The following is a 23,540-nucleotide window of genomic DNA, read 5'->3' on the forward strand; positions in this document are numbered from 1 at the left end:
TCTCCTGGACAGTGTTGTGCACTGCAACCATTAGGTATGAATATAGCCATCCCCTCCTCCCCTCCCATCTGCCCAATATCCAATGAATGTTACTACTATAAGTGCACATAAGTGTTGATCAGTTAATACCAATTTGATGATGAGCTCATGTGGTGCTTGTTTTTCCATTCTTGCAATACTTCACTTAGTAGAATGGGCTCCAGCTTCTATCCAGTATAATACAAGAGGTGCTAGATTGCCATTGTTCTTTGTGGCTGAGTGGAACTCCATGGTATACATATAGCACATTTTATTAATCCACTCATGTATTGATGGGCACTTGGAACCATCCAGTTCTGCATCCTCTCCCAGGCCCGAATGCCCATCACAGAAGCCAGCACTGAGTGGGAACTCGATAAATCGTGAGGAAATGAAAAAGTGAAGGGGACGAGACTGTGTAGTATATGAATGAGCATGTGTCACTAGACAATTCCGTCTTTATCCAAAGCCTGTCCAGCTTTCCAAATGTGCCCCTAATTGCTACAGCCCGGGTGCCTGCCCTGCTAACTTCCAGGGGACACCCTGCCTTACAGAGGCTGAGAACATTCAGTGACCATGCCCACGTCCAGACAAGCCTAGCCTTGTGCATTTGTTCCAGATAGCCACTGGACACAAAGACGCTTTATGACAGCCCTGCCCTGGATGTGCTTTCAATCTCATGGGAGAGACAGGAGTAAACAACGGAGAGTAATCCAAGGAGCAACCACACAGGTGCTGTGAAAAGTAGCAGCAGCGATGGGGAGCGAGGACACTGAGGTATTGCGCTCAGAGTGGGGGGGAGGACTGGGCAAGCCTCCTTGGGGTAGGTGGAAATGGAGTGGAACCTTGAGGACAGGCAGGAGGTTGACAGAAAGAATAGGGGCAAGTGTGAGTCTACCTTAGTGTCCATAGCTTCTCGTCTATGAACCCACCAATGACCTTGGCTCAGGGCAGACAATCCTGCCCAGACTGAAGCAGAGAGTGCAGTGACAGTCTCAGTCTGCCTCCAAACTGCTGACAGCCCTGAAATTCATCTTGATCATTCATTCATTAATCATTCATTCAATTGCTTGTTCACACACACTTATTGTGCACAAGCTCTGTGCCAGGCACCATTCTAGGTTTGGAGATATAGTAGTAAACAAGTAAAAAATTCTTGCACTTCAGTGGGGAAGACAGACAATAAACAATTAAGCAATGAATAAGTAATATAAATTCACTTTATAAGTGCTCTGGAGAGATATAAATAGGAGATAAAAGTGACGGAGGTGGGGAAATGGAGGGATTACTTAATCAGGGAAAATCTCAGTTGGGAAGGCTATATTTGATTTGACACCTAAATTACATGAAGAGGCGAACCATTCAAAAATCTAAGGAAGGAGGCCGGGCGCTGTGGCTCACGCCTGTAATCCTAGCTCTTGGGAGGCCGAGGCGGGCGGATTGCTCAAGGTCAGGAGTTCAAAACCAGCCTGAGCAAGAGCGAGACCCCGTCTCTACTATAAATAGAAAGAAATTAATTGGCCAACTGATATATATATATAAAACTAGCCGGGCATGGTGGCACATGCCTGTAGTCCCAGCTACGTGGGAGGCTGAGGCAGGAGGATTGCTTGAGCCCAGGAGTTTGAGGTTGCTGTGAGCTAGGCTGACGCCACGGCACTCACTCTAGCCTGGATAACAAAGCGAGACTCTGTCTCAAAAAAAAAAAAAAAAAATCTAAGGAAGGGCATTTTTGGCAGAGTACATAGCAAGTGCAAAGGCCCTGAGGCAGGAACAAACTTGGCATGTTTAAGGACTAGCATGAAAGTCAGAAAGGTGGGAAAGGAGTGAGGGAGGAAGGTGGTAGGAGGTGAGATCAAAGAGGAAGCAAGGTGCCAGGCTTAGTCATGGCACTGCCTCCTGGGCTCCAGGAAATTATAGCATCTCCTGCGTCACGGCTAGGCTCCTGCCTTGAGTTCAAGGTCTCAGTTGTGCTGGATCCAGGCCCTGCACACTAATGTTCTTGGTTGGGTTCTGGTTACATGTCACACTCTCATTCACAAGGGTCCGCTCGGTCAGACAAGGACAATGGGCAAGACATGCCCAGTATGCTGCCCTCCCAGGACACTGGGCCCTGTGGGGTTTTTGGTTTCATCAACTTCATCCCTGTGCCTTCCTCTTCCTGTTCCCCCAGAAAGTGCTGTTAGAGTTCCAGCACGACCCGAAACCAGGTCCCATTAAGTGTGCTCCCCAGGAATGAGCACTAGAAACATGTGGCTAGAGCACAGAGTACTTGGAGGGACCTGGTGGCAGATGACACAAGGGAAGTGAAGGCCGGGCTAGGTATGGTGTAGGAGGCAGAGAAGCACCCAAAGTGCTTGACAAAGGGAGAAAGGAGTGAAATGTGTGGTTTTTTTTGTTTTGTTTTTTTTTGAGACAGAGTCTCACTTTGTTGCCCAGGCTAGAGTGAGTGCCATGGCGTCAACCTAGCTCACAGCAACCTCAAACTCCTGGGCTCAGGCGATCCTCCTGTCTCAGCCTCCCGAGTAGCTGGGACTACAGGCATGAGCCACCATGCCTGGCTAATTTTTTTTTGTATATATATTTTTAGTTGTCCAATTAATTTCTTTCTATTTTTAGTAGAGACAGGGTCTTGCTCAGGCTGGTTTTGAACTCCTGACCTTGAGCAATCCACCCGCCTCGGCCTCCCAGAGTGCTAGGATTACAGGCGTGAGCCACCGGGCCCGGCCCTGAAATGTGTTTTTAAAACAGTTTTAGAGGCATTTTGGAGCAGAAGAGAGGAAAAGAGACCAGGCAGAGAGATGAGGAGACACTGAACTAGGGCAAAGGCTCTGGGCTGGTATCAAGAGATGGATCCACTGGACTGATTTGTATTGGGGGGGGGGAGGTGTAATTGTGAGAGAGAAGTCAAAGGTGACCGGGCAGATGGTGGTACTGAGGGAAGGCAGGCAGAGGTGTGTGGGAATATGACCCAAGTTATAGTGGGGAGTCTGGGACAAGAGGCAGATGGGTATTCTTGACCCTTTGAATAGAAGATGAATCTAGCTCATGCAGGCCAAGAAGGTTTGTGCTTAGGAGAGAGGTCTGGGCAGGAGTGACATCCACAGTCAGGCAGCGGTTGGTGCTGTGAGTGCCGGAGCAGAGTGTGCAAAATGAGAAAATAAGGCTGAAGAAAGAATTCTGGGGCCACTGACATTTGCAGGGCCTGGGGTGGGGGAGGGGACACAGTAAGAGAGACTGGGTCAGAAAGCTCAGGCTCATGGGAAACAATGGAGGAGGGAGTTTTGAGGAGGAGGGAATTGTCCTCGGTGTCAAATGCTACAGAAAGGTCAGAGAGGATGGGCATCAAGAAGAGACCATTGGATCTGATGCTGGGAATAGCAGGAAGAGACTTGAGGAAGGACAGGTTTGGTGGGCTTAGACTACAGGGCAGGAGAAAACTACCAGGATGGGGACACTTAAGCAGCAAGTGCAGGCAGCTCTGTGAAAACGTCCGGGAGAGAACAAAATAAGAGGAACTGCAGCTTAGGGTGGGGTGCAGTGGGCAAGAGGCAGGGGCAAGGGAGTCCAGTTTGAGCAGAGGGGAGAGGAAACACTTTTGTTGACCTAGGTGAGGGAGCAGGAGGAGAGGGAGATGTGACCCACTGCTTCCTTCTTCTCCCCCTCCTCAAACCTCAGGCTACCTGGAACCTTCTGGGCCTCTCATCCAATGCCAACTTAGATTCCCTCTGTGGTAGCCCTTCCTGAGTGGTGGCCCAGCCTTTGTCTGCTCTTGCCAAAGGAGACTGAGGTTCCCCACTGCAGGACTGCCTCGACGGTGAGCAAAGTGCTCCTCGGGGATCTGACACAGACGTGGCACAGTGTTGGGGTTTCAGTGGGGCTGGCTCACGGGTATTGCTTTCTACATTTGTCTGGAGATTTAAGATTTTATAACATATACATTTTAAAAATTCTTCTTTTTTATGAGCCCAAATGCCTCTCCTTGTAGCTTGTTGCCTTTTGATTCTAGTTCTGCTGTCAGGGCTGCCTCTGACAAGGACAGCCCTTCAGAGGGCAAAAGGAAGGAGTGTGTACCTGCACGTACTGCCTTAGGCTTGAGCAACCCCTGCTCTACTGATGGCCTCTAGGGTTCCTCCTAACCACACGGCACCTTCACTATCCTTAGAAGTAGTTACAACAGGTAGAGGACTAGGTGTTATTCCTCTTATACCAACAGAAGCTAGTGGGGCCAGTATGCATGGGTTTGGATCCTGGCTCTGCTTTTTCCTAGCCAAGAATTCTGGATAAGTCACTTAACTTTCTCATTCCTACCTCATCTAGATGTGAGGAAGGCATGAGTCAGTATATAGAGAGTGCTTTCAACACTGCCTGGAGGAGAGTGAGTGCTCAGTGTGCATTCACTGCTCTTAGATTTCAAATCTCCTTTTGGAAAGGAAGGCTGAAACATCCCTTTGGAACTGTGGGAGGGTAGGAGAGTCCTCCCTGAATTGATGTGGGCACATCATATGAAGACAGATTTTCTAAGATGAACGTGTGTAAGGCCCAATCCTGAGTAACAGGACCTTGGTTAGAGAAAAACTAGACACCTGAAACATTCCCAGGGGGGTTAGGAAAATCCAGACAAAAATCCAACCTGCGAATGGAGACTAGAACATGGCTGCAGTAATACCATGTGGAGAGGGAAGTGACCGTGTCTCTCAAAAGTTTCAGGCCATGCGTTCTGTTCTTCAAAGTCCAGCCTTTCCTGCCGTGTGGGGATTGTCTGACCTCTGCTGTCCACTGTCTGCTATGGCACAAATTTACAGATGGCCGCAGACTAAGAGGAGGCACTAGTGGGGAGACGCCTTAGAGATGTACTTTTCTCCAACTTTGTGGACTGTGACTCTTAGTACTCCATGGTATACATATACCACATTTTATTAATCCACTCTTGGATTGATGGGCACTTGGGCTGTTTCCACAGCCTTGCAATTATGAATTGTGCGCTATAAACATTCGAGTGCAGGTGACTTTTTTGTAGAGTGTCATTGGATCATTTGGGTAGATGCCCAGCAATGGGATTGCTGGATCAAATGGTAGATTCACTTGTATCGCTTTAAGGTATCTCCATATTGCTTTCCACAGAGGTTGAACTAGTTTGCAGTCCCACCAGCAGTGTAGGAGTGTTCCTCTCTCTCCGCAACCACGCCAGCATTTATTGTTTGGAGATTTTTTGATAAAGGCCATTCTCACTGGGGTTAAGTGATATCTCATTGTGGTTTTTTTTGTTTTTTTTTTTTTTTTGAGACAGAGTCTCACTTTGTTGCCCAGGCTAGAGTGAGTGCCATGGCGTCAGCCTGGCTCACAGCAACCTCACAGGCCGATGTCTAGGAGAGTGTTTCCAACTTTTTCCTCTAGAGTTCTAATAGTTTCATACCTTAGGTTTAAGTCTGTTATCCAGCATGAGTTGGTTTTCACACACAAGAGTTTTCACAAAGCAATTTTTACCTTTACTATGTGTGAGCACTCTGATATTTTCTGTACTTTTATATTTTATTTAATGAATAAGAAAAATGCTGGTGGTAATCCACTGAGTTGATGTCACACACCCAGGTTTTCAGGAATTTGAAAACATTCATTGACTATACTAGATTAGTACCCCAGTTTCTCAAACTTCAGTCAGTGTGTACCATACCTCTTTTGAACCTTTAGCCACGTCCAGGGAAAATTGTTTATGGAATGAGATTATCTCTTCTTTAAATCAATTCACTTAAAGCATCTTTAAACATTTTTAGATGCTTACTATAGCCTAAGTAAAATATTGGCAAAATGGAAGTTTCAGGGTTAGTCATATTGTTTTCCCCACTTAAATATTATAAAGATTTTAAAAATGTTTCTCTACCATCTAAAAATCACTTTGCACACCAGCACTGATCTGCATGTCTTACCTTGGGAAATAGAGATTTAGAGATTTGTCCAAATACCTCATTTTACAGAGGCCCAGCCAGGTGAATTCACTTATCTGAGGCTACCCAGTAATCACAGTTGCCCTAATTTCTTAGTCAATGGGAAGAAATGTGTTATCTTAGCCCACTCCTGGCCAAATGCTGGCTGTCAGTCTTATGACTTTGGAGAGAAGGCTCCACCCTATAACCTCATCAGAGCCCAGATATGAGTGTATAGACACCATGCAGAGCCGTTTTAAGACCTTGGTCAATCCTATACATTCTTATTTTTGGGAGTACAGATCTATATCATATGATGCATATTAAAATGTATCCACATTTGGATAATTTCAATTTTGTTTTCTTTCTGTATTTTGAAGCCAATGACATTTTTAAGCCTCAACCATTTTCGGAGGCCCTCGGAAAGTTCACAGGCCCTAGGACTATACAGCCTGTCGTGACTAATGGGTGAAGTGGTCTTGGGTCTGGTAAGGGAATCTGATCAATGAATACACACTAAGTAGCAATTTAATTACTTACCCCCTCTCTCCTGGTCTTTTAAAAGGGGGGATGTGGACAGATCACTGACACTAAATACGAGTTTCCACTGGTGAAATCTTTGCTATTCTGGCAGACTGGTGGGGACAGTGCCTTTGCAGGTGGGCCACATGCTGTGTGACTGGCAGGATGTTTTCCCTCTGAGACTCAGTTTCTTCGTAGTAAAAACAAAGGGATCAGACTAACTTGATGATTTTTCAAATATTTTATTTTAGCCTTGGGTCCCTTTTGCAAATGAAATCTTATGAGGCTACAAGCAGACATGGGATAGATAGACTTTTTAGAGTCTAACAGATATACAGATAAGTTTTTGAAGACATCCAGGAGAGCTTCCCCTAGGTGCATGCAAAGATACAGAGGTTTCCTACAGACGGGAAAGGGTAGGTTTAGGGACCTACCTGAGGTCTTGATTAGATCTTAGCACTAAAGAATAGCAGCATAGTGTTTTTCATACCTCTTTGACAGTGATGCACAGTAAAAAATAAAGTTTATTTCAAGACATAGTACATGTCACAAGTTTTCACAAAATATACCTTTATACTATAAAATAAAAGACTGTCCCATACATAGGTTGGGTCAGGGATGTTGTGGGAATATAAACTACAAACCTCTTCTTGGAAATCAATTATATTTGATATATAGGATTTTAATGATAAAAGGATAAAATCCTGACAAAAGGATTTTAATGAGATTAAGCCCTCTTCTAAGAAGCCAGTTTCCTAGGATCTCACCTAATGTTGACCTTGGGAGAGATCAATGGCCTTTAACTGTCTTTCAATAAATCTATTAATCCTTAACCAAAACACTTTTTTTCTTATATGTAGTCTAACAATGATTATCTAGGCATTCTCTTTTTCTGTAAAATGTCCTTACCAATGGGTACTTGTGGAATAGTCCTAGTAGAAGCCCAGTCTCTTGCTGCAATGTTATAATAAAAACTTTGACACTAGGTCATAACTAAATTGTCCAAACCTACCTCCTTTTCCCCTTCCCCTTTCCTTCCTTCATTCCTTTCCTCCCTTCTTCCTTCCTTCCTTTTAAATGGCGTGATACACTCTGATATTTTTTGTTCTATTTAATTTTTAAAATGCTGATTGTGACCCACTACATTTATTTCATCAGTCTTTAATAGTTTCAACTGGAAGCTTAAAACTATGGAGATAGCAATCCTTGTGGGTCAGTTTATTAAGACAGAAACACACTGTTGCCATTATGAAATGAAATCAGAGAAGGAAACCAGGTAAGATAAAGGGACATGGTGAGAGGTGAGAAACTGTCTTTTGAAACTTAAAAAAAAAAAAAAAATTAAAAGAGGGGGGTTATGCCATAAACTTTGAGAATATACTTGCAATGCAAATAAATGAGAACTTGTAGTCAGCATATTTAAAGGACTCAAAAAAATAAGAAAGAAAAAGACAAGAAAAAAGAAAAATTAGCAAAGGGTATAAACAGACAATTCACAGAAAAGGGAACCTACAAGGGTAATAAGCATATGGAAAGATGCTTTTCCTCTGGGGTCTCCAACCCCCTGGTACCCATCTGTGGCCTGTTAGGAACTGGGCTGCACAGCAGGAGGTGAGCAGCAAGTGAGCAAAGCTTCATCTGTATTTACAGCTGCTCCCCATCACTCACATTACCACCTGAGCTCTGCCACTTGTCAGATCAGTCACTGTCTCCCATCACTCCCAGATGGAGTCATCTACTTGCAGGAAAACAAGCTCAGGGCTTCCACTGATTCTGCATTATGGTGAGTTATATAATTATTTCATTACATATTACAATGTAATAATAGAAATAAAATGCACAATAAATATAATGTGCTTGAATCATTCCAAAACCACCCCCCACCCCCAGTCCATAGAAGAATTGTCTTCCATGAAACCGGGCCCTGGTGCCAAAAAGGTTGGGGACCGCTCCTCTACCTCATTAGCAGACAGGAAAGGACAGGGCTCAGAATTACTGAAGCTGTTGAAACGTGGAGGAGGGGCTGTGTAGAGCTGGAACTCAGACTTCTGAGAAGGGTGGTGGCTGGCTGGTACTGGTGTTCTGAAGTGGGGTACAATAAAAATTTGTTCTTCAAACATTAGAATGTTACAAAGCAGATTCAGCTGGCACTAAGGGATGGCACTGCTGCTGCCAGGGTGAAATGTTGCTGGTATGAACTCAACATGGAGCCAGGTGGCAAAGTAGAAATATGGTTTTTGGAGACCTTAACCCTAGCTACAAAACTGAGTATAGAAGTGGGGGTTGGAGCCGAGGACAAAATCTAACTGCCACAGTCAATCTTATTGGTTAATCAGCATTTATATTTGAACTTCCATACCACAAACAGGGTTTCTTCTACCTAACACAATGCAACTATTCTTCACAGAAATAAAGATGTTACTACCCTCTCCTCAAAAAAGAAAGTTCCAACAGTCATTGTATCCATCTCTGGGCTATAATAATTACTCTGTAAATGTAGTCACAGTCTAACAGCGGATATTCTGTTGCCTAAAGACCAAATTGTAAGGTTAATCTTCAACAAAATGTATATAAAATAATCATGAGCAGGAGGCTTCTAGGCAGAGTGAAGTAACAGAAACTGGATTTACCCTCTTGCCTTAAATAACTGAATATACAGTATGGGTAACACACACACAGAACATGCAGCAAGTGCATTAACAATTATGACAAGCAGGCTTTAACAAACAGCATCATTTTAAAGCTGTGGAATCTGATGTGTAAACAGTGTATATGACAAACATCTTGCCAGTCTTTTCCTTCATGTCGCTTGCTTTTCTTGGATACTTTCTTGCTCTGTGTGTATCTCTTTGGAATTCAGCTTTGAAACATGGATAAATGAAATTGGGAGGAAAAACCCCACTTATGCAACAAGGATAAGAAAAAGAAAGAAGCTAGTAGGGTCCTGTATCATTCCTAGATAATCAATCATCAAGAAGCCAGGTGTTTGGCTTTTTCAGAGTAATGTTCAAACCAGTCTATCAGATAACATTAAGGAGGAGGATAGAAGCAGTCAATGAATGTAGAAAAGTCTGGAAATGTACAAACCAAGTTGCTGACAGTCATTTCCAAAGGATGGGAATGGAAAAGATTAATAATAAGTTATTAAATTTTTCCTTACATATTTTTGAATTATTTCATTTGTTACATTAAGCACATATTACTTTTGTGATAAAAACATTTATAATGAACATTGTTAAAGAGAAGCAACTACTTTGTTCATTTGGAAAACACTGATTGAGAGTGGTTTGTATATAATGCACGCAGTCTGTCATGTTAAAAAGATTTAGTAGTATCACCAAACATTAAAATTCCAAGGAGTAATTATTAGTTTAGAGCAGAAGTTTTATGAGGCAGAGGGATTAGGGTAGCTTCTCGGGTTTTATAACATTTCTTCCGCTTGAGCCCCCATTCTATAGTACAGGCCGTGTACTTCCCTGTAACTGAATGAACATGGGTGATGACTTAGCACAGTGCGTGAAAATAGCAAGTACTCTAACTCACAATGAGGCACAACAAATAGGGTCATTGATAGCATGTTAGGTGGGACCCTTTTGTCCTCTCAGGGTAAATATCACATAAATTACTGAAAGTAGGGATGGAGCCCTCCTCAAAGAGCAACACATGCCTTTCCTCTGAGAGTTCCTGCCTGCTATTCACCAGAGGTCACTGCCCTTAACCCTCTTCCAATAGCACTTCTTAGGTTTCACCACAATTCTGCCAAGCAGAAGTGGGGTGCTTCCCTAATGGCCCATGCTCTAGCTTTCCAAACTGCTAGAACTTTAGTGTTTCTCTACCTTGGTGGTATTGACATTTTGGGCCCTGTGATTCTTTGTTGTTGGCAGAGGATTGGGTGCTGACCTGTGTACTGTGGGATGTTTAGTGGCATCTGTGGCTTCTATTCACTACGTGCCAGTAGCACCTTCGATGACAACCCCCTTCCCTGCCAAACAAAAACGTCTCTAAACATTGCCAAATATCCTCTGGAGTTGCAGTTCCCCAACTCCCGCCGCAGTGGAAAAACTTAGGGGGCTGCACAGCAGGAGGTGAGCTGCAGGTACATCAGGCAAGAGGCAGCCAAGTTTCATCTGTGTTTACAGCTGCTCTCCCATCGATGGCATCACTGCCTGAGTTCCACCTCCCCACTTCCCCACCTCTACCCCGCCTCTGTGGAAAATTGTCTTCCATGTCTTCCACTTCCCTGGTGCCAGAAAGGTTCACAACTGGGCACATTTCAGGGAGGCTAGGCTAATCTATGATGTTTGGTAGGTTAGGTGTATTACATATATTTTCCACTTACTATATTTTCACTATGGTTTTATCTGGACATAATCCCATAGTATAAGCTGAGGAGCATCTGTAGTGCCTGGCACAGAGTAGGTACTCAATAAATACTACTCTCCTTCACCTTCCTCAAACCTCAGGTCAGCTTTCAATGCTTTTCTCTCACATTCCCTTCTAAGATTATTATTTATTTTTATTTTTTTTGAGACAGAGTCTCACTGTGTTGCCTGGGCTAGAGTGCTGTGGCATCAGCCTAGCTCACAGCAACATCAGACTCCTGGACTCAAGCAATCCTTCTGCCTCAGCCTCCCAAACAGCTGGAACTATAGGCATGCGTCACCATGCCCGGTTAATTTTTTTTCTATATTTTTAGTTGTCCAGCTAATTTCTTTCTATTTTTTAGTAGAGATGGGGTCTCGCTCTTGCTCAGGCTGGGCTTGAACTCCTGACCTCAAGCAATCTGCCCGCCTTTCCCTCCCAGAGTGCTAGGATTACAGGCGTGAGTCACCAAGCCCAGCCTAAGATTATTTTTGATTGTTGATGGGTTTACCTTCATTTTAAACTACATCTGACCTATGTTAAAAAGTGCGTGGGTGGTGGTACAAGATACAAAGACTTAGTACGATGAAAATAGTTTTGAAACACAAACGCCAATAAATAAATTTATGAAAGTCTATTCCTTGTCCCTCAAGTTTTTAGCAGGTAAATAATCAATCATTCTACGGGTCATGATTTCAGTTTGGTCCCTGTTCCTAAGTTTCAAGTAACGAAAGTCTTTTGGAGGATATGTATCCAAAACTCACCTGGTTCAGAGGCTCAAACAGCCTCTTGTTCACCAACCCAATTTACACAGCATCATGGGCATGAAAATCTTTTGTGCTGGCTTCAAGTTAAAATAGTTCACTGGGTCAAAAGCAGGATGGTCCAAGGTGCAGCGTGGTCAATAAATGTTGGCTGAGTCCAGAAACCGCAGCTTGGCTCTTTCTTACATTGATTTCTGGGCTGTTTCCATGAAATCTAATAAGATGATTAGTACACTTGGCAGCTGGCTGGCTGGAAACTGGAGGCAGTTCCGTCCCGGCTAAGGGCTATGGCCTTTTGGACGCCTTTGGGAAACACGTCATCTGGCTGTTTTTGCATTCTGGCGGCCTGCCGGCTTGTCCCGCCGGGCAGGGCTCTCCACGTGGTGCAGAGACGTCTCCACCCGCCGGGATGAGGACCTGACACGAAGGGAGGACGTTTCTGTTAGCTGCGAGGAGGTTTCCACGTGCTGGGAGGACACCTCGAGGACCTGAGGAAGGCGTTTCCCAGAGGGGGAGAGGGAGGGCCCCTCGCTGCGGCGCTGGGAGGTCTCCACGAGCCGGGAAGACGTTCGCACCTGCCGGGAGGATGTCTCCACGCGGTGGGACGACGTCTCCACGTGGACCGTCGACGTCTCTTTGTAGTGGGCGGTCTTCACCCGCGGTGAAGAGCGCTTGTCCCCTAGGGGTGAGGCCATTCTGCAGGCGTAAAGGGGACAATGAGGCCTCGGGAAACCCCACAATCCGAAGGTCACCCTCAGTCACGCCTCTGGGTTACGTCACAGGGTAAGAAATGACGTCACAGGCGAAGGCGCCACGACACGATGACGTGAGAGCACCATGGTCCTTTGGAGGCTGAAAGGTCTCTTCATAACGTTGGGCCCCCGCCCCTGCTCTCCGAGGCGCTCCCGCAGCTCCGGCACCGCCCTCCGGCAGTTTGGGAGCCAGAGCGGGCGGAGCGGCGCCCGCCACGGCGCGCCAGGGATGGGCGGAGCCGCCCGCCTCCAAGCGCGGCTGTGCCCGCCCCCCGTATCCCACACTGCCCCGGGACCGGAAGGGCATCTGCGGCTTCCGCAACCTTCCCCGCCACTCCGAGCAGTCTCTCATTCGAGCTGGTGGCGATCTGGTGTCTTTGCTTGTTATGGCCGCTGCCGTCGCTATGGAGACAGGTGAGTAGCGTTCTGTGCCTCAAGTCTTCGGAGATAGAACTGTCCTCGGCCCAGTCCCCCTTCTTCTGGTTCCCCCGGGCCTCCTTTCAGGCCTAACTCTCGGCAAGGTTAGTGTTTGGACAGGGAGGCGAGAGGGCTCTTAAGCGTCTGGGAAGACGAAGGGAGTTTTTGCTTTTTTCATGCTTTGGGTTGTCCACACATTTTATCTCACTTGCTATAAAACACCAACTGCGCTGGCTTCCCGGTGTGGGCGCGACTAGGGGAGAGGGCTTGGATCTTAAACCGTCTCCTTTTTTTGATTGGTTTTCTGTTTCTCACATGAGCTTGCTTAAGTTTGAAATATCGTCGACAAACTTGTGTATCATGCTACCATTGATGTTTCTCATATACGCACGCATTGCATTATCTTTCAAGCTTTCCGTAGTCTTTTTCAGCTTGCATCCTGAACTTTTTCCTGACCGATTTAGCACTTTCCTTTTACGTAACTTAATTACTGTTTGTTTGGGTTTTTTTATTTTGTTTTGTTTTTTTTTGTTGTTGTTGTTGTTGAGGTCTCTTGCCTCAGCCTCCCTAGTAGCTGGGACTACGGGCGCGCGACTCCATGCCCGGCTAATATTTTTATTTTCTGTTTTATTTTTTTAGTAGAGGCGGGGCTCTGGCTCAGGCTGGCCTGTCTCTAATTCTTGAGCCCAAGCAATCTTCCCGCCTTAGCTTCCCAGAGTGGTAGGATTAGAGGTGTGAGCCACCACGCCCAGCCGATAACTTAATCACTGTTAGCAATTGTTGTAAACGCATTATTAAAATAGGGGAATCTGCAGTTATTACAACCTATCTCAGTAAACACTGTTAAAATTCTTCCATAGTGGCCTGTAAGTGGTAGGTAGTACCTTGCTACGTTTGTATTGCTGTTTTTTTATTTATTTTTATTTTTATGACTTCTCTTTAACTTTAGAGACACTTTTAACTTATTCCTTTTAATAAAGGCTCTGCTTTTCTTAGATTTCAAAGGAAGTCATATCTCCTCCCACTGCCAGTTTAGGAAGACCGTCTCATGCCCTTCTTTACCCTGAAGTGTATCTCAGCATTAGTCAGGTTTCTTTACTGCTGTTGATTTTTGCTGTCTTCTCTCCTAGATGATGCTGGAAATCGACTTCGGTTTCAGTTGGAGTTGGAATTTGTGCAGTGTTTAGCCAACCCAAATTACCTTAATTGTAAGTTGTCAAGCACCTCATTAAATTGAGGTGCTATTAATGCCTTCTGACAGAAGAGTTGCAATTCATAATAGATTTTACTTTTATACATTCTTAATATTGAATGGAATTACACATATGTTGGTCTATAGATGTAATTGAGCCTTGGGACTTGTGTTTTGAATTCGGTGTGTGTTGGTGGTGGGGATGTTACATAAATAGATTCTTTATATTAGGAGTCACAAATCATAGTTTAAGGGTTGGTTTGACCTACAGATCTTTTTTTTTTTTTTTTTTTTTTGTGCCTTTCAGTTCTTGCCCAAAGAGGTTACTTCAAAGACAAAGCTTTTGTTAATTATCTTAAGTACTTGCTTTACTGGAAAGAACCAGAATATGCCAAGTATCTAAAGTAAGTTTAATTTTTATAATCCTAAATATGTATATACTTTATTATAATGCAAAACACTGATGTTTAACAGTCATCTTTGTTTCACATTGAAAAAATATATTTTGAATCTGACCACTTTTAGTTGTTACTACCTTAATACAAGACAACTCTTCTCTGATTTGGATTATTGCAATAATCTATTGACTGGTTATCTCTACTTCCACTTTCACCTTCTTCCTCACCCCTGAAACCTCCCCCCGCCCCCCAAAAAGTGAAACAGCTTTCTACATAAAAGCCCAACTTGATCTCTTAATGTAAATCAGAACACTTCACTTTCTTACTTAGAACCTTTCATTGGTTTTCCATTCCATGAAGATTAAAATCTAATCTCTTTTCTTGAACTAAAGCCCTATATGATCTGGTCCTGTCTTGTCTGACCTTGTCTTTTACCACTCTTCCCATCTCACTGGGTTTCTGATCCCAGGGAACTCACAATCTGTAAATGTATCAACATAGCCATGGGTGGGTAATTAAAGAACCTTATAGAAAAGGGAAGTGTTTCTGGGATTTTTCTGGAGGAAGTAACCTTACCTGATTTTTAGAGCTGCTCTCTTTTCTTTAGGGCCTCTATATGTCAAGAACTGTGCTAAATGCTTCACATCCATTAACTCATTAAGAAAGATATATATTTTATACACATATATTTTTAATATATATAAAATATATATATTTGCCATTTGGGTTATTTAACAGGTACTTTTATGCTAAGGCTTACTAAATTGTAAGAAACACATAATCACAAACTTACTCCCTTTTAATGGCATAAAAAAAAAAAGTTGAACTCACATCTCTGCTTTGTCTTAACCAAGTAGAAAGAAAGCAATAGTGAAACTTGTTTTAAACAAAAGTTTGAGAGGAAAATGTTTCATACTTGTTCTTTATCCAAGTCACTTTTCTGATCTGTGTCCAATGATAGGATTCATGAAGGATACATCCTAATGTTGGCTGTAGGAACCTTTGCACCCTTACTGGATTTTTATAAACAACTCTATTCATTTAATAATTCAAAGAAAAGAATTTTTAATTAGTTTGCAAGATATGTTATATGTCCCTCAGTCACCATCAAGTTCAGTCTCACCCACAATATTTTTGAGAGATGGTCGTCTATACTCTGGCTGGAGGTTTCCAGTGTGCACATATTAACTCTTGTCAGGGACAGAGCTGATTCCATTGTTACTCAGATGTTAGAAAGTTTTTCTGTACATTGTGATATAATAAACCATCTTGTAGCTTCAGTCTGTTTGTTCTGGATTAATCCAGAACCAGCTTATTTCCTCTTGAGGACAACAGCCCTTCAGATTATTTAAATTCAAGAGAAGTTGCAAATTAATCCCTATTGGGCATTTTATTCGGTGTGTATAAAGTTTTAGTTTAATAGTTGCCAACAATTAAAGATTGGAAAGTTTTATATAACAATCCAGATTTCCATCTACACTTTAAAATCTGGAAGAGCTGGTAACCCCAGGTCTTCATTCTCTCAGGTCAACTGGCTGGAGCTGAGAGCAGCTGTTTCTACACTAGACACTTTGCACCACTTGGCTTGCTTCATTGATAGCCAGTATGTGCAACTATAATGTCTCTCTTACATCTGTTTTTCTCAACTATCTTTAGCTGTTGATTAAGTGCCATGGCTTCCAGTCTTCTCATGAATTCAAGTGCCCTCCTTTGGATATTTGGCAGTTGTACCTTATACAGTTCAGCCAAGAGCTCAACATAGGCCTTCAGATGTGGTCAGGGTACAGTGGAAATGCCAAATGGCATTTCTTTTCTTCATGTGAACATTACAAGTCTTAACTTAAGTTTACATTAAGTTCAACTTAAGTTTACATTACTTTTTGGGGGCGGGGGACCTAGGAGATCACATTAACTTGTTAGGAGCTTTATTTCAACTAAAATCTTTCACTTCTTATTTTCATCCATGCTGTGAATTGAGTTCTCCATTCATATCTTATTTTTAAAAATCTAAATGCAGAACTTCCCTATTGTAGCTCATCTATTTCATCTTTTTGACTTGTAGCCTAACAGAGAATATTGTAGTCTATCAGAATATAATTCCTTATTGTCATTTAAGGTATTCTGAGCATTGTCTTCTACAAGTTTGATATAATAAATGATCGCTGCATGTCAAAATTCCACTTATTTACTAAATGCTACTTGAAACCATTCTCTTGGTTGTCACATTATTTTACAGATGAAGAAACTGAACCTTAAAGAGGTTAAGTATCTTTTTCAGGGCTACCCAGCTGGTACTCACACCCAGATTTTTTTAACTACTAATGCTATCATGAAAAGAAATTAGCCAGGACGGGTGTGAATAGAGCATTTTAATCTAAGGTGCTAACAGTTACAGGCAACAGTGCATTTTTGGAGTGTAGATAGTAAACTGTTATTATTTTGGAAGGACAGTACGGTATTGGGCCCTGCTATTCATTGTGGTCTTCAGATCAGCAGCATTGGTATCATTTGAGCACCTGTTAGAAATGCAGAGCTCAGCCCCCACCCTAGACCTACAGAATCAAAATCTGTATTTTAAGAAGTGACTCATGTGCATATTAAAGTTTAAGAAGCACTGCTCTAGTAGTATACTATTTTCCAAACTTTAGTCATTTGCATATTACTTGTACCATTTGGGCTCTATCTGTATACTACCTATATGATTTGATGTTTTAGTTGTCTCACTTAAATTTTATGTCTTTTTAATTTAAAATAATTTCACTTACAGGATAGCTGGAAGAATAGTAAAGTGAATTCCTGTATATTCTTTGCCCAGATATTCTAAATGTTAACATCTTATGTAACCACAGTACAATGATCAAAATCAGAATATTAACATTAATCTGATATCTAACCTACAGATGTCATTCAAATTTTGTCAGTTGTCCCATTGGTGTCATGTATTTAGTATAGTGTACAGTCTAACTTGTATGTTGCATTTTGTTGTCATGTTGTCTTAGTCTCCTTTAACTTGAATTTCTTAGTCTTTTTTTTTCCCCCATGTCTGGGACAGAAGTGATATTGTATCCTTAGTATATCATATCAGGAGTCACATGAAGTCTATTTGTCTCACGACTGGTGATAATTTTGATCACTTTGTTGACGGTGTGGTGCCTTGTAGGTTTCTCCATATCAAGTTATTTTTTTTATGAGTATTTAATAAGTATCTTATGGGGAAATACTTTGAGACTATGTAAATATCTTGTTACATACATTTTTGCTCACTATTTTGGCATCTTTTTTTTATTTTTATGAGATGGAGTCTTACTCTGTCCCCCCAGCTAGAGTGCAGTGGCATGATCATAGCTCACTGCAACCTCAAACTCCTGGGCTCAGGTGATCCTCCTGCCTCAGCCTCCCTAGTAGTGGGGACTACAGGCGCCCACCACCACATCCAGCCAGTTCTTGCTCTTGCTCAGGCTGGTCTTGAACTCCTGACCTCAAGCCATCCTCCAGCCTTGGCCTCTCAGAGTGTTAGGGTTACAGGCTGAGCCACTGTGCCCGGCCTTAATTTTAGTGTCTATTGAAGATACATCCCTAATACTTGCCAGTTTTTACTGTGGTGATTTCCTAATTCCATCATTCTACACTCATTAGTTGGAATTCTTTTGTAAGGAAGAATATTCCCTTGTTTCTGATTTATTATTTCATTAAAGAAATATACATCAGTGTAGACTTTTGGATTCTTAATTTTACCCTATGGATTATCATTATGTATTTTTTTGCTCTATTATTCCAAATTTGGCCATTGGGAGCCCCTTCAGTTGGCTTCTGAGTACTTTTGACATATCTCCATTAATTTTTAGCACTTTTCTTTCTGGCACTAAGTAGCATTCCAAGATCATCTTGTACCTTCCCTGTCCTAGCCTTGGAATCAGCCCTTTCTCCAAGGAACTCTGGAAAATGCTATCTGAAAATCACAATCTGGGCAGAATGTACTCACTGGTACTATGGTGTCATTGCTTCTAGGTCTTCTCAGTACACACAGCTAGTAATTATATGTATGTGTGTATGTGCACACACTCCCCTATGTCTCTGTTACATATATATTAAAAGCCATGAGTATACAGTTTTTAATTTCAGCTCAATAACAAAGGGTTCATTCTGGGCTTCCTCTTTTATCTGTAACTTCCTTTCTGATAGCCAGAAATTTGGCTCTCTTAATTCATAATACACTTATTTGCTCAATCCTAGAATATACATAATTTCAGAATTGCTATATTCCTGTGGAAAACTAGAGTACAATATATGTGCATAGTTCTTTTTGAAATTGACTCACTTTTAAATGAATGTTTTTTTAGCAGCTATCAATTAAATACATAATTACTAAAATAAAAAATGTTCATCACATTGTAAATCACTAGAATAGCATAGCTTATTCCCGTATTTTCACTCTGTTTACCAGTTACTGTGCTGTATATGGTCTTGGGCAAGTTAATCTTTCTGAACTTAAATTTTCTCATTTTGAAAATTTTGCTTAATACTGACTTTTGATGACGAGCCTCTCTGCAGAAGCAGGGGAAAAACCCTTGTTACGAAAGCGTACCAAGTTAATGTTATAGAAATGTAGGCTCCAAGATCATTTTTAAGAGAATAACTGAATTTGAACTTGGCATTATTGACTTAAATTATGTTGATGATTAACTTATAAACTTAAACCCAGGTACCCTCAGTGTTTACACATGTTAGAACTGCTCCAATACGAACACTTCCGAAAGGAGCTGGTGAATGCTCAGTGTGCGAAATTTATTGATGAACAGCAAATTCTACACTGGCAACACTATTCCCGGAAGCGGATGCGCCTTCAACAAGCCTTGGCAGAGCAGCAACAGCAAAATAACACATCAGGAAAATGAAAAGCTGGATACAGACTCTTAAGACATGTATATAACGTATTTCTTTTGTACAGCGAAGACAAAAGACTTCCTACCTACCTTTATTGTGGTAGCACCTAAAACCTTTAGTGTGTTTTTTATCCAACTAACTTTTTATTGTTAATAGACTATTTCTGTTAAACCAGAATTGTTCTACTTTGATTTTCCTGTGGGGTTGTAAGTTTTTATTAGCATTTAACAATCAACCGAATAAGAATGGAAAAGTTTGGTGCTTTAGATCAATTAAAGGAGGCAGTGGGGCATGGGGTAGGGAGGGCTGCCAAACATATTGAACTCTAAGCCTAGCTTTGTTCCCGACATATATATAGTGGTGCCTTGGACAAGTCCATATCCTGGAACTTCACTGTCTCTCAGATCAGCTGTTCACCCTTCTTACCCGGGGAATGAGAGGAACGGAGCAGTGACCTCTTTGAATCACAGAGCAGAAACTGCATAAAGTTTCTTAAATTGTACAGGAAAGGACATACCTGTATTACCACTTGCTTTGCAAGATGGCTTTAAGAAAGAATCACTGTTATGTCTGACTTAGTGAAGAAGGTAAGATTAGTGATTAACTACTAATTGGACTCTTGACCATAGACTAGTAAAAGATGAGGAGCCTCAAATACTTGTGCTCATTTGGGAAAGCTGACACTTACTTCAGAGGTACCAAAACCAGGTGCTATGTGTTAAGTGCTTCCTCGCATTCTCATTTTATTCTCAGAATAATCCTTGTTTACAAAAGAGGAAACAGGTTTTAGACAGGTTGAGTAACTTACTTATGGTTACACAGCTGGTTTGTGGTAGAATTGGTGTGATTGACTGACAGGCTGGAGTTCTTCTGACTACTAAGTTATATAGTCTCTCTAGCCCCTCTCTGCCACATGCATCATCCCAAATGAAGCACACTGAGACAGCTGTAAAACACAACTGCCTGAATTAAGCAGAGGTTGGATTAGATGCACTGTGCTTTCCTTCAGTGGTTAGGTTAAATTCTACATTCCAAAGCCAAAGGAGTTTCCAGGAATATCAACTGCTTTACAAATTCATAGAATTTAAGGTTAAAGATCCTAATCCCTTTAGAGATTTGGAAGTTATCTACTGCACTATTAGGGGCTTTTAGATATTTGTCATCTCCAATAATAAATTTCTTCACGCTATTACTGCCACTCCTGAAGACTTACTTATATCTTAAAAGTATCTACATATTAAAAACTAAAGGCGGGCCGGACACGGTGGCTCACGCCTGTAATCCTAGCACTCTGGGAGGCCGAGGCGGGTGGATTGCTCGAGGTCAGGAGTTCGAAACCAGCCTGAGCAAGAGTGAGACCCCCGTCTCTACTATAAATAGAAACAAATTAATTGGCCAACTAATATATATAGAAAAAATTAGCCGGGCATGGTGGCGCAGGCCTGTAGTCCCAGCTACTCGGGAAGCTGAGGCAGCAGGACTGCTTAAGCCCAGGAGTTTGAGGTTGCTGTGAGCTAAGCTGATACCACGACACTCACTCTAGCCTGGGCAACAAAGCAAGACTCTGTCTCAAAAAAAAAAAACAAACCTAAAGGCTCATGAGCCATTTTAATACCATTCTATTGTTTAAGCATATACCAAAATTTTAACATTTATTTATAGCTAACATGAATTCAAAGGAAGTATGCAGTTTTTTTTTAATACTAGAACAAATCAGGTAATGGAGACAATTGCCATCATTAAGTCTTAATCTTCAGAGAACAACATCTCCACGAGGTTGGCTTGAAGACACTCAGATTCTACCAGTTTTTGAGGCTGTAAGAGAAGAATAATCAAATCTTAACTCCTAGGAAATGTTATTAGGAGTAGAGTGAGTTCCACCTTGAATGACACAAATTAGGCCATTCAGAAGGCAACTAGTTGTAACAAGTTTTGTGAAAGTTAAGATATTTGCCTTAAGATGAATCACTAAAATACTTGGCTCAAGAGACTTAAACCTAAAATACCAGAAAGCTCTACAGACTAAAACAGGAGACAGCAAGCCCAATACCATCCCCTTCCTCTCAACCCTTTAATTTAGAATCCCAGGAGCATGACTGAACTAGGAGTTTCTTTTCAACCAGAATTATGGATTAAATAGAAAAACAACTGTTGATGCAAGTGTTAAAGGAATTGAGTCAACCAACTATGGCTATAGGATTTTTTAAAGAAGAGTAGCTTAAAAACATGAAAAAGACCCAACAGATATTTGCATTGTTTATTAATAGTTTATTAGGATTCGCCATAGAGACAGACTCCAAACAGCATTCTGAACACCAATGTGATTGAGATAAAATGTCAGAATCTTTTCAAATTGGAATCCAGAACAAGGTTAAAGAGTTTTGACAGAGTGAATTATAGCCCCATTATATTTAAAGAAAGATACTCACTGTTCCATATTTAAGTAGTGTAGGCACTGCAGTTATTTTCAGGTTTTTTCTGAAGTCATTGTTTGGATCTTTCCAGCTATTCCAAAAAGAAAATGATCATGAAAAAAATTTACTTGGTTTATTACAGTTAGCGTAATATTTGATACATTCTTACATTTACTCTCTTAATAATCCTTGTTGTAAACACTTAAAAAACCTTGAGGGCTGTGACTTCATCTATTGTGCAAAATCTTTATTTAAAAGATTTTGTGACTTAAAAGATGTGACTAAGACAGAAAATAAATGTAAAGCCAGCTAAGTTCTGAACTTAAGCCAGGATAAATTTATTGAATTACCCTTTATTTAAGTGGATATTTAAAATTTGTATTTAATAGCTTCTAATTCGACTTATCAGACTTTACCTTAGAACACAGAACCTGAGTGAGTCCCTGAGACCCTTCCCACTTAAGTCCTAAAGAGTCTAGTGCGTGTCTCTAAAATACAGTATACGTTGCCACTTACTAAGGTTTTTCTCCTACTTGGCAGTAGATGAACACACATTCTTCATTAACATGCTTCAGCCCCTCTCGTACGACTGGTTCAGCTTTAAAAAAAAGTTGATATAAAATAATTACCAACTCTACAGTCTGATAGGCACTCATAAACAGCGATCCTCTCTCCTTTCTACAGCCTTTAAGTACTCAGACTTTAACCTGCAGTTTGACTGAGGAGGTCAACGTAAGTCAGGTGTTCCGTTCGAGTGTTAAAGCTACTTTAAAGGACCAAGTCCAGTCCTGACTGGCCTCACTCCAGAACGCCCAGAACAATGAAAACCATACATATTTGCTGACTTAAAGGCCAACTCACTTGTACTGTGAGACACTAATCATTGGGGAAGTGAGAAATTTTAAAGAACTAGATTCCAAGATCATCCGGGTCCGATGGTAAAATGAGCGCCCTGGGCAGGGCAAGGCTTAGTAAGAAGAGGAATGGGGACAACTGAGATTGCCTCACGGGTCTCTGGGACCAAGATTCCCTGTCTCTTCTCAACCCAGCTTTCTGACCATAGCCTCGCCCTTCCCATCACTTCCGCTGGGCAGCAGCATCCCAGTCCTGGCCTCACCCTGCACGCAGTCGGGACACCAGCTTTTCCCTTCGTCGTCCTTAGAACCGGTAAAGTAGGCGAAAATGGTCTTGCCATTGTACTGCTCCACAGCCCGGCTGAACTCCTCAAAGCCGGACACGCACACTTCCTCGAAGCTAGCCATCCGGACCGCTCTGCAGACTGCGAGACGTGTGGGCTCTAGCCGCCCAGGGCCCACGTGGGCGGGGCGAAGCAGTTTCCGGGTGGGATGGGGCAAGGCGATGCCTACAGAAGCCAGCGCCGCTCTGACGCGTACGGAAGCCTCTGAAGGCCAAACTCATCCGCACTGTCTTACTGCTCTCGTTTCTCAGCTCTTTCGGTGCTAGCTCCACTACTAAACCCATACCTCTTCCCTAATCTGGTCCTGGCCCCGGCCGCATGGACGCTGGCTGCAAAACTTGCCGCTCGGCAACACCTGGACCCTTAAGAAGCTCAGGAGCCTCAACGGCTCCCAAGCCGCCTTGCGCCTGTTGCTATGGCGACTGGGCGAGCGGCCGGAAGCGAGGCCTAGTCGTGGCCCCCCTGCCGGTCCCGGTAGCCGCGCCTCGCCCCAGACCAGGTGGGCTCGGGCCGCAGCTGGGGGGGATTCTGGGAAGCTGCGTTAGGAGGCATGGACCTAGGGGAGAGGAGACCTTGACTGGGTAGATCTTGCCGCTCCGTGTCCCCCCAGTTACGTTTTCTCGTGTCTAGGCTTTAGGGGGGCCTTGGGCTGGGGGGCGGGCGTCCGGGACTGGGCGGGGGTGGAGTAGGGGGCT

At 42.6% G+C, this 23,540-nt stretch overlaps 4 protein-coding genes across 4 annotated transcripts in view; 2 read left to right on the forward strand and 2 right to left on the reverse strand.

The window, feature by feature from the left end:
- Nucleotides 1–11,407: 11,407 nt before the first annotated feature.
- Nucleotides 11,408–12,587, reverse strand: C18H17orf100 (chromosome 18 C17orf100 homolog). Its single transcript, XM_075994241.1, has one exon. It carries the CDS (start codon nt 12,283–12,285, stop codon nt 11,908–11,910), a length of 378 nt encoding a protein of 125 aa, XP_075850356.1. The 5' UTR covers nt 12,286–12,587; the 3' UTR covers nt 11,408–11,907.
- Nucleotides 12,588–12,624: 37 nt separating this feature from the next.
- MED31 (mediator complex subunit 31) lies at nt 12,625–19,410 on the forward strand. Its single transcript, XM_012779167.3, has 4 exons — nt 12,625–12,756; nt 13,890–13,967; nt 14,259–14,355; nt 19,052–19,410. Exons 1-4 carry the CDS (start codon nt 12,729–12,731, stop codon nt 19,242–19,244), a joined length of 396 nt encoding a protein of 131 aa, XP_012634621.1. The 5' UTR covers nt 12,625–12,728; the 3' UTR covers nt 19,245–19,410.
- Nucleotides 19,411–20,806: 1,396 nt separating this feature from the next.
- Nucleotides 20,807–22,997, reverse strand: TXNDC17 (thioredoxin domain containing 17). The gene is made up of 4 exons (XM_012779171.3): nt 22,765–22,997; nt 22,164–22,245; nt 21,663–21,738; nt 20,807–21,048 (listed from the first exon to the last, which is right to left on the reverse strand). The coding sequence occupies exons 1-4, from the start codon at nt 22,907–22,909 to the stop codon at nt 20,980–20,982; spliced, it is 372 nt and encodes a 123-aa protein (XP_012634625.1). The 5' UTR covers nt 22,910–22,997; the 3' UTR covers nt 20,807–20,979.
- A 114-nt stretch (nt 22,998–23,111) lies between these two features.
- The window catches only part of KIAA0753 (KIAA0753 ortholog), a 66,794-nt gene continuing 66,365 nt past the window's right edge, over nt 23,112–23,540 (forward strand). The window contains exon 1 of the mRNA XM_075994237.1: nt 23,112–23,344. The gene's annotated coding sequence lies outside the window, so the exon portion shown is untranslated. The remainder of the gene's footprint in view (nt 23,345–23,540) is intronic.

This window comes from Microcebus murinus, chromosome 18, assembly GCF_040939455.1.
Source record: "Microcebus murinus isolate Inina chromosome 18, M.murinus_Inina_mat1.0, whole genome shotgun sequence".
NCBI classification, from domain to species: Eukaryota; Metazoa; Chordata; class Mammalia; order Primates; family Cheirogaleidae; genus Microcebus; species Microcebus murinus.